Source organism: Diuraphis noxia, unplaced genomic scaffold (genome assembly GCF_037042655.1).
Source record: "Diuraphis noxia isolate RWA-SAM2 unplaced genomic scaffold, SU_Dnox_SAM2 contig0003, whole genome shotgun sequence".
In the NCBI taxonomy this organism is placed as follows: Eukaryota; Metazoa; Arthropoda; class Insecta; order Hemiptera; family Aphididae; genus Diuraphis; species Diuraphis noxia.
In genome coordinates this window covers 14,312,259-14,322,649 of record NW_028301713.1, presented here as the reverse complement: position 1 = coordinate 14,322,649, position 10,391 = coordinate 14,312,259, and the positions used below count along the sequence as shown (strand labels likewise).

The window sequence follows — 10,391 nt, the reverse complement described above, 5'->3', positions numbered from 1 at the left end:
ATATAATTTGTATCACACAATTGTTTTTATAACTATTATGAAACATAAATTACATATTTTGTTAAATTATTATTAAGTATCTTAAATTGGAATTTATGTATGAACAAATATAACATACTTTAACATTGGTCTAATAGAAAAAATTTTAAATTACAAATGGCTTTATGAAAGGTAATATAAAAACATTTTCTTAAACATAAACTGTAAATTTTAATCATAGCAATGACAATTGTTCTCGAAGATCGTCTACGTTTAATTCTGTTTCTTTCACTAAGGCTTCATCATTTGGAGCTGTTTGATCAGCAGATGGATAAGCAAATTCTATTCCATCATTTAGCGATAGGTATTCTTCATCACTCTTTATACTTACATTTTGATTTGCATTTACAGTTTTTATTGATTCACCGGGTTCTAATGTATTATTGGATGCTGTTGTTTCATCTTCTGCTAACGTTATCCCTGAAATATTTATTTTAAATATTAAGAACCAAATTGTAATAAGTTGAGAATAACATGTTCTATAATGCAATTTAATACTAACCCCATTCATTACTATCGTGAGTAACAATATCTTCATCTACATTCGTGCATTCAGGTTCCTCTTTCACCCTATTTTTAAATTCTGATTGTTGTTTTAAACAGAAATTATCACTACAATTTGGGTTTGGTTTAATCATCATGCTAGGAAAGAAATCAGTCAAAGCATTATATCCTAAGTACCACGAAACTGTTCCAAAACCCAACAATTTCCTAAAAAATACATCCTCTCATTAATATTTCACATTAACCAATTTGATAGAAAATAGTAAAATTTACTTTAATGCATTTTGAACGAGCAATCCTGCGACAACACCCATTGTCGTTGGTAAGCTTGCTGCACAGACTCCATCCTTTTTTAATGTCTTTTCGTCTATGTCTGAAGCTACAACCAATGGAGGTGCACACTAAAAATCATGGTAAAACAATACAGTAAATTAATAATAAAAAGTTTCACTCTGAAGTTTATGTCAAATATATTACTGCAAAGCAAGCAGATTCTCCTGGCACAATATACTGAATGTGTCCACATACAGCATTTTCACTAACACCCGATTCAAACCAGTTTAGTCCTAATTCGTTACATGCAGTATTAATTGTCATTCGGGCTTCATAATTGTCTACGCAGCTCAATACCAAATCAACTCTATCACCATTAATTCCTCCAGTCCTAATCAAAGACAAAATAAGTATTAATCAATTTTTTATGTCATAAATAAACAATAATTGAATCATACTTTAAGACGTTCAAGAACTCTTCAAAATGGGTGGTTAGTGTGATGTTTGTATTGTACGTTTCAATCTTAACGTCTGGATTAATTTTTGACAATGTCATAGATGCTGCAGTAACCTTGCTTAGACCCGCTTGAGACGGTTGGTAAAATAGGCGGTTCATATTGGCTAGTTCAACTTTGTCATAGTCGAACAGTACTAACTGAAAACATTATACTTGTCAAACAAATTCTAAAGTGAATGTCCACAATATTATTTTTCATTCTTAGACCAACGTACAACATAGTCAATTTGTGTTAAAATGTATTGTTAGCTTCAACATTAAGGAATTGGCCTAAAATCAAACTCAACATAAGAAAATTTATCCATGTTTATACAACATCTTTTTTCACAAGGTTTTTTACTTCCCATACATGTTAGGAATATAATATATCATATATGAAAATATGAAAAAGTAAAACACAAAATTGATTTTGAAAAAAATAAATTTGGTAAGTGCTAATGATGTATGTAGATTGGAGAGAAAAAACATGTTGTACTTTTTTTTTTAAACCTATCGAATGTTACCTTTCCTATACCGCAACGGGTGAGCATTTCAGCGGTGACACTGCCGACTCCACCTACACCAACCACGACCACGGTGTATTTTCTGATGTCCTCGTAGTTCTTTACGATGCCCATTCGTTGCAGAGCCATTAACCGGCTGAAAGAGTCGTACCATAATATATATATTAATAATCACATCTGGATATATACGTCAGACGCCCGCACTCACCTGTACGGGTTCGAATCGACAACTTCCGCGGACATCTCGCGGATCTTGTGCTCAGCCGTCACTTGTGCGGCCGGCGCTTCGGTCAGCTCCAACAGAGTCTTCTTGAAGTTCTCGATGCGCTTTTTGATGTTTTCCACATCTTCCAGAGACATTTTGCACGACTGTCAAGAACCGCAAACGAGTAAAAAAAAAAAAAATGAAATTCGACTGATGTAAGTGAAACGTTGTCTGCGAAGGCGTTACAGAGCGTAAATTGGTAAACTGCTAAACAACGAACGTAAAAGTAAAAGTTGTACTACATCGGCGTTCACTACTACACACCTTCCGTGATCAAACTATATATTAAAAAAGTATCGAGCAGAACATTACGCGTGTCACAAATAACGAAATAACTACCGCAGTGCCGCGTCGAGCTGATAAGACGTAACGGACACGACGATTGCGATAATAATAATATTTATGTACAAAACCTTTGGGCATAGACTTGGAGAACCCGATAACGTTTACCTTGATTCGGTGGTTTGAACATTTCGTTTTCAGACTTTCAGTGGATCTCAAATTGTTTGCGAAAAACAAGTACTGGAATACAACTTACTTACTTGTAACAAACTTTTCGGGTATCAACGCCATCTAACGATATTTTCTTAAATTATTCTTGCCTTCAAATATAATATTATGTCGTTTTTATCAGAATTCAAGACCGGTAAATTAAAATCACGGAAAATATTAATAAAAATAAAAAATAAAATGTTTCACGTGAATCCGGAATCGTTTATCATATCATTCATATCCATGTCCCATGGTCCATCGAAGCTTAAATGTTAAATGTATAAAAATATTTTTTAAATATTTGACTATTTGAGAAGACAGCTAATAATTTTCATTCTGGTTTTTATCTAAGTTTATTATTATTTGTAATATAACTTTTTGTTTTTGTTTATTTAACTTTCAGTAGGTATATACTACATCAACATCAACCACTGTGTTAATAAAATAATTAATTTGAAAAAGTGTATATTATATTAAAAATTATAATATATTATTTGAAATATCAAAAATAAAGTATAATATTCTATTGACCTATTGTTATACAATCTCACAAATTGGTATGAGTGACGAGTGTTGACGGAATTGTACAGTCATATATAGTTTAGATTTACACCTAAACGTGTTAAAAATTTTCAGGTAACTTTTTTAAACTGCGCCCAAAGCCCCAAACGGGTTCTCGCCGCTAATATCCAACTCGATTTATTGGTAATAGTCTTAAAAAAAGTTGGAATTCACTGCTTTAGAACCCTTCATAGGTAGTCCTTAAGACTTTAAAAATGGATGCTACGTTGCTACGGCTATAATAGTATTAAACTCGCACTTGCGATATTGTGTACGACGTACGTCAAAAAAATTTGCCTAAAACATAACGAAAACTGTTAACTACTGTATACAGGTGCGGATCCAGAAAAATTTAACAGGGGGTGCTAAAAAAAAAAAAATTGTTACACCTTACTATTTATTTAAATATTACCATTTAATATTTGATTTATTAGTGCTAACTTTTTTTCCATAATAATTGTTATCGATGCTTTCCGCCGTCGACGCGTGTCGTTACATACGAGTAGACTTCGAAAACAATTAACAATAATAGTTATTATTGTCGTATGTGACGGTGATAACGAAAAGCACCGATGTTATTATTATTTTTATTTTGAAAAATAACAAATAATTTAATTTATAACATAAATTTATTTTATTGGTGGCTAGATGACAGGGGGTGCCGAGCACCCATAGCCCCCCCCCCTGAATCCGCGCCAGACTGTATAGTCAAATTATAGTGTAAGTAACTAACCTCTCTTTTTGTAAGAGAATTATCAAAATCCCAGAAAGCATAGGGAAGATCCCGAAGAAGTTTATGTGTCATGTGTATACTGTAGTTTTTTTATTGCTAGCACTATTGCACTAACCAATAATACTTTTATCAACTAAATAAAAAAAAAAACAATGTTTGAGAACTTATAACTTTATTTGTATATTTATAAAAAGATCTAATTTTGATATTTATTATTTGTGTATTTATATTATACACATATAAAAAAAAATGCTGCATCTCAGATCATGTTATTATATTGTTCTGTGGTTATACCCTGCTATGCGTACGCTTATGAATAAATTGTGAGCAATATTATTATTTATTATATATTAGATTCTAACTACTAATTAATAAACACAAATCATTTGTTGGCATATTATTATATTAATATACATAATTAAGTTAGTATATAGCTTGCTACATAATATTATTAAAATAATAAAATTGATTTAAATTTAAGATGGAATTAATTATATACATCGTGAAACCGGTAATTTTATTCCTTTCTACGGACACACTTGCTTTCTGGTGATAACAAGTCCAAACAATCGGCTTTTTGTCCCGAACGTCAATTAATATTTGATATGCTTATGTTTTCCCGGATCCGCATTCTGATTTCTGAATTGAAGAATTATATTTATTATTTACCATAATAATAAATATTTAGTTTTTCATTTCACGTTAAAAATCACAATATATATCTAGTCTTGTATTTGTCATCAGCACGATTTACTAGTTACAACTGGATGTTATCGTTTGTATATTAATTTACATTTAAAAGTTAAAACAGTCCATTGATCAATATGGGAAAATCTAAAAGTGCGTTTTACACTAAATTTACTTAGTGAATTTTATGTAATCAAATCAATAATCGTAATGTTAATATCAATTGTTTTATTTAATATTTGACGTCATTTTTAGAGAAACATTCGAAAAAAAGCAAAAAAGAAAAAACTGTCGAAAGTGGAGGCATTAAAAAATCAAAACAAGTATTGGCAGATTATGATCCTACTGGTCCTGTAATGCTTTCAGGATCATTATATTCTTTTCGTGATCTAAAACCAATGTCGATTCCTGAAAAAGATCTTGTTAGTAGTATACAAACATTATACCTTAAACACCTATAAGCGCCTCATATACGATCCGATTAGTTCTGTCTTACTTAAAATTGAAATAATGCACAAACACTTGTTTAATTATTTAACAACAGATAGTATTGTAAGCCATATATGGTTGATTATTTCATGCTGTGCCTTCAACTGAATAATTCTTCAGTATCTTACCAATTTTCACAGAATTTACTTGAATTCTTAAGACGGTTAAAGAAAAACAAATTGTGTATGTAACTAAGTTGAAGCTTAAACATTTTTTTTTGGTGTCCGCGTAATTCTAAGAAATATTCATTATTATTTTGTTTACCTACATTTAATTTGAATGATTGTTCATATTTAGCTTGGACGTTGTCGATTTGTTGCTGAGTTTGAAAAATTGAATCGCATTGGTGAAGGAACATATGGTGTTGTATGTAAGTTAAATTTATTATTTTATCATTTTCATAATTTTTTTAGTTTTTGATTTGGTCTTTGTATACTAACCATAAACTAAGTTGGCTGACTGTTAAAGTAACAGAAAATTGTACATTGTATTTTGTTAGTTGATTTTATTTTATTTTTCTCATAAGATCGTGCAAAGGATTCTAAATCACCCGTGGAAAAAATTGTTGCATTGAAAAAAGTTCGTATGGAAAATGAAAAGGAAGGATTACCGATGAGTGCACTTCGTGAGATATCATTATTATTGAAATGTGATCATGAGAATATTGTTCGCCTACAAGAAGTTTTAGTGGGCAGAAGTTTAGACAGGTAAATATTTTAACTAAACATGATTGTATTACTTATATTGTATTTTTCATTAAATTCCGTGTTTTTGTACTATGATAACAATTGGAGAATGTACAACTCTTAATTGTGAACAAATTACTAAGATTCTAAAAATGATTCAATAACTATTAATCTTATACAATGAAATAATCTGTTCTTAGAATAAATTTTACATTATACCTAAGAACATTTTTATTAAAATTTAAACAAACATGGTTATAATATACGATTCCATTTAATTTAAAATTTCTGATATTGATATTGGTAATTTCATTGAGTTCTGTTGAATATAATAATAAATCAAATTGGGTCGTTGATACAGTTTTTAAATTATTTATTATATTCAGAATGTAATAGAAAAACCTGATAAAATGAAATAATTTTTATTTTTGCCATTATTTATTTATTTTTTATAATATATTGCCTTGTGCTATACGTATAATATAATATGTTATTTTTTAATTCTGAAAATAAATGAAAAAAAAACCAATTTGTCTTACTGGTTTTTGGAAAAATTGTGATTGTAAAATTCAAAAAGTATAAATTTTTTATAAGATATTTTATGATTATTTTAAAAACTTAATCAACTTTATTTAGCAAAAATTAACTACTTGACAATTTTTTACAATCAAGATTTTTTCAAAAACCATATTTACATATTATCTACTTAGAATTGTTTTGAAAATAATGTACTTCAAAAATAAATTTTTTATCTTAGTATTAATAAATAATTTGTTTTTTGTTATACTCTGTATTCTCAGATGAAATAATCTTACAAATGTTTAGTCTTAATATTATATCTGTAGTATTATATTTTGATTTTAATTATAATATATTTTCATGACATTATTTTTTTTAGTATATTTCTGTCTATGGAGTACTGCGAACACGATTTATCCAGCTTATTAGATAACATGGCTACTGCGTTTACTGAGTCTCAAGTAAAATGTATATTTTTACAGCTCTTGAAAGGACTTAAGTATTTGCATTCAAATTTCATTATTCATCGTGATCTCAAGGTATCTAATTTGTTGATAACTGACAAAGGATGTGTAAAAATAGGTAAATATAAATTAATTGAATATAATGTATTCATTAAATTTGGGAGTTAATATTTTTTTGTATTTAGCTGATTTTGGATTGGCTCGTTTTTTTGGTGTGCCACCAAAAAAAATGACCGCTAAAGTGGTAACACTTTGGTACAGAGCTCCTGAAGTATTATTGGGATCTCCTAAGTTGACAACAGCTATTGATATGTGGGCCACTGGATGTATTTTTGCTGAACTTTTGCGTATGTTATTTATTTTATTGTTTCAGAACAGTTAATAATTATTTATATGTTTAATAATTTAGTTCACAAGCCATTATTACCTGGTCGTACAGAGATACATCAACTTGATTTGATATGTCAACTTCTTGGCACTCCTAATGCTTCAATATGGCCAGAAATCGACTCATTACCAGCACTGAAAAATTTCACATTGAGACCACAACCATACAATAATATTAGGCCAAAGTACTTAACACTTCAAAATATATATGCTTAAAAATATATTTTTTAAATGTATTAATATTCTAAAAAATATATACATTTTTTTACTTAGATTTCCATGGTTGTCAGACGCTGGGATTCGTCTTTTGAACTTTTTATTTATGTATGAACCGAGCAGAAGAGCAACAGCTGAAGAATGTCTACAAAGTTCTTATTTTGTTGAACCTCCACTGCGTAATTATTTTACATAACATATTTTTCATAATTTATCACGTATTAAATGTAATCTAACATTTTCATTTTTAGCATCTGATCCTAAGTTGATGCCTACTTTTCCACAACATCGTAATTTAAAACTTAAAAAACCATCAAATCAACCAAAAGTTTGTCAAACTATTCCCCCAGTTGTACCATCCTTAACGGACTTATTAAGGTGACTATTGGCATATAAGACTACTAATCATGACTGTAGTTTGTATTATTAATAAATAATAAAAAAATGTTTTTTATTTTTTACAGCTGGAAGTAAAAGAACATTTTTTGCAACTTATTATAATTTTAATCCTTGATATTATACAATTTTTATTCAAAAAATCATCAAAAAACAATTTTATATTGTATATTCTATACTAAAAATAAACATAATTAAATCAGACTATAAATATTCTCTGTCTACAAGTTTTTGATGAGCGAACTGTCTTTTCCATTTTTTGGGAGGTACCCAACGGTGTTTAGTGGTGTACGTCATTTTCATAAGTTCTTGCTGCACTATTTCATTATTGGGCTTACTGAATACTTCGTGCACAAAGTCTTTGTTTTGAACTCTCAACACTGAGTTGTCCTGCACCTTGTTAACTGGTAGTGGTTTGGTACACTCGTATGGGAAAGAACTCTCCGGATGGTAACACACTATGGTAGATGCGTCATCAGTGACAACAATGGCACGTTCGTTCTTGCTGAAGCGTGACACGCTGCTGGCTAATCGTCTGGAAAATCGCAAACCGTTCATGTCCCGGCGTTATGTTAGAAACTAGAAATTCAAACAAAGTATTTCAAAAATAAAATATTAATAGTGCAGTTATCACTTAGTAGCGGCCAGTGATAACTCAGCAGTCAGCACGAAATAGAAAAATTTAACGTTTACAAAACTAAATTAATGCCTATGCTGGTGCTGAACGTAAAGGTAAAGCTCCAAAATTATAAAATGCAAAACTTAATAATGTCCATTGTCCAATAGCCAATAATGAGCAAAACGTTATCAGAAAAAAATTTTATCACATTTCTAAAATACAATTACTTGGTTACCTGTTAACCTAAAAAAAAATTAAATTTCAATTTATTATTTTTTTTGAGAGACGGATGGTAAATTACTCAATGAACTATAAATTATGATCGAGACTCGATAGAGAAAGCTTTAGAGACTATTGAGAGAATAGATCCTTGACAAATTCGATTGAGAAAAATATAATTTCGTATTTGCCGATCGATAGTTTGATTCGCCAACACCAAACAATTTTCTTTTCCATGGTTGAATCGCCACCAGCCCCCGCAAATGTTTGTTAAACAGAGTTGTTGTCGTTTTCGCGGCGCGCATTCGTCCCGCGTCCTTCCCTCCTTGGTCCACCATCCGACCGTCGTTAACGCTTGATAATGCGACGTGCGGATTTTTAAAATTTAAAATTTTTGTCTCGCTTTTCCGTCGTCTCGTTCGATTCTTCGCCGTGTCCGTTGTTGTTTCCCGAACGTACTCGCCTCAAGATGCAGAGGAGCGGTGAGTAAAGCGTCCACGAATCGGTTGCGTCGGGCAATCCGTTGTTTTTTGCGCACGAAAACGACGCGACGACCGCGCGAAACGGCCGTCGTCATCGCTGCCGCCGAGAACGGAATCGCTGCGATGTCGGTCGGCTGCGTTTCGGCGAACAGTGTTCAGTGTACGCTGTATTTGTATTGTCGGTGACTACGCTTATTGCGCGCGACATTGCTTCAGTATTACACGTCTGTGTCGTCCGTGCGTTTTCGTCGCGCGAAAGCCGGAATCCCCGTCGTGCATTATCGCTTGTTCCCCTTAATTAGTAATTACAATAATTTACTGTCGGAGTGGTCGCTGCAGCTGTTGTGGTGGTTGTTGTTGTTATAGTTGTCTATATTGTTAATACTTCCTTATTAGTAATTAGTAATTACCCATTAACCATTTTTGTCGACTTTTATTTGTGTATTTTTGTTTTTTTTGTTGTTATTTGTTTTTTTTTTTTTTTTTTGGTCCGATCGTGTTGTGCATTGGCTTCTGAAATTATCGCCGAAATATTCGTGCAGCTGTAAGTACCGTCATCAATTTATTAAATATTTTAACCATAGTTACAACTGGGATTGCTTGTGCGTCTTACCCACAATGTTAAAAATATAATTCCCGTTTAGGTAGGTACCTATTTGGTAGTTGAACGATACCTATTCCTATTATCATCATTTGATTCTTTACTTTCCTTGTATATTTCAAAGACAGAACACATAAATAATATTATTAGGTAGCTAGATAGAAACATAATTACTGCGTATACCTATCAATGTAACTATAATTATTAATTAATTTCATCACTGATATTGTATATTAAGTAACAGCGATGTTTATACTATAGGTATATGGGGATGTATGATGCAAATAGCTCTACACCATAGCCCCTTTTTCTTACTGCTTATAATTTTATTGGTTCTCATGGGCGTCCATATGAGATGAAATCATGAAAAGATGATGAAAAGGGGACACTTGCCCCCCTAAAGTTTTAATTTTTTTTCCCAAAGCAGTATCTGTAACGCGCCAATTTAGTGAACATAGATTACTTTTAAAATATAAGCATTGTAACTAACCATAAATTGTATAAAAAATCTTCATTTAAAAAAAAATTAATTTTGTCCCCTCTAGAAAAATGTCTGGGGACGCCCATGTTGGTTTTTAATATGCTTTCATTGTGTTGTGATATAATATGCTCTCTACAAAAAAATGTATATTAATATTCCACTGAAGTGTACCTATTAGTATAAACATTGAATTAATTGACTATGTCATTTGATAGGAATTGTAGGTATTTCAAAAATTCAATTAAGTACATAATCCGG

The 10,391-nt window shown here is 31.0% G+C and overlaps 3 protein-coding genes across 3 annotated transcripts; 1 reads left to right on the top strand and 2 right to left on the bottom strand.

The window, feature by feature from the left end:
- Positions 1 to 6: 6 nt before the first annotated feature.
- Uba5 (Ubiquitin-like activating enzyme 5) lies at positions 7 to 2,570 on the bottom strand. Its single transcript, XM_015523194.2, has 7 exons — positions 2,045 to 2,570; positions 1,837 to 1,972; positions 1,275 to 1,471; positions 1,021 to 1,207; positions 817 to 944; positions 542 to 750; positions 7 to 459 (listed from the first exon to the last, which is right to left on the bottom strand). The coding sequence occupies exons 1-7, from the start codon at positions 2,194 to 2,196 to the stop codon at positions 215 to 217; spliced, it is 1,254 nt and encodes a 417-aa protein (XP_015378680.2). The 5' UTR covers positions 2,197 to 2,570; the 3' UTR covers positions 7 to 214.
- Positions 2,571 to 4,501: 1,931 nt separating this feature from the next.
- On the top strand, positions 4,502 to 7,942 carry Cdc2rk (cyclin-dependent kinase 10). The gene is made up of 10 exons (XM_015523228.2): positions 4,502 to 4,727; positions 4,830 to 4,996; positions 5,361 to 5,433; positions 5,590 to 5,770; positions 6,648 to 6,850; positions 6,918 to 7,079; positions 7,142 to 7,304; positions 7,393 to 7,514; positions 7,587 to 7,713; positions 7,800 to 7,942. Exons 1-10 carry the CDS (start codon positions 4,712 to 4,714, stop codon positions 7,807 to 7,809), a joined length of 1,224 nt encoding a protein of 407 aa, XP_015378714.1. The 5' UTR covers positions 4,502 to 4,711; the 3' UTR covers positions 7,810 to 7,942.
- On the bottom strand, positions 7,770 to 8,541 carry mRpL42 (mitochondrial ribosomal protein L42). Its single transcript, XM_015523227.2, has one exon. It carries the CDS (start codon positions 8,287 to 8,289, stop codon positions 7,936 to 7,938), a length of 354 nt encoding a protein of 117 aa, XP_015378713.1. The 5' UTR covers positions 8,290 to 8,541; the 3' UTR covers positions 7,770 to 7,935.
- Positions 8,542 to 10,391: the final 1,850 nt, after the last annotated feature.

Excerpts from the sequence above, each read along its gene's own strand:
- Uba5 (XM_015523194.2), bottom strand. The coding sequence starts at position 2,196 with ATGTCTCTGGAAGATGTGGAAAACATCAAAAAGCGCATCGAGAACTTC. Across the intron at positions 1,208-1,274 it reads GAGTTCTTGAACGTCTTAAA|GACTGGAGGAATTAATGGTG; the intron begins GTATGATTCAAT and ends GTCTTTGATTAG. Across the intron at positions 751-816 it reads CTCGTTCAAAATGCATTAAA|GAAATTGTTGGGTTTTGGAA; the intron begins GTAAATTTTACT and ends TGTATTTTTTAG.
- Cdc2rk (XM_015523228.2), top strand. Across the intron at positions 4,997-5,360 it reads CGATTCCTGAAAAAGATCTT|CTTGGACGTTGTCGATTTGT; the intron begins GTTAGTAGTATA and ends GTTCATATTTAG. Across the intron at positions 6,851-6,917 it reads CAAAGGATGTGTAAAAATAG|CTGATTTTGGATTGGCTCGT; the intron begins GTAAATATAAAT and ends TTTTGTATTTAG.
- mRpL42 (XM_015523227.2), bottom strand. The coding sequence starts at position 8,289 with ATGAACGGTTTGCGATTTTCCAGACGATTAGCCAGCAGCGTGTCACGC.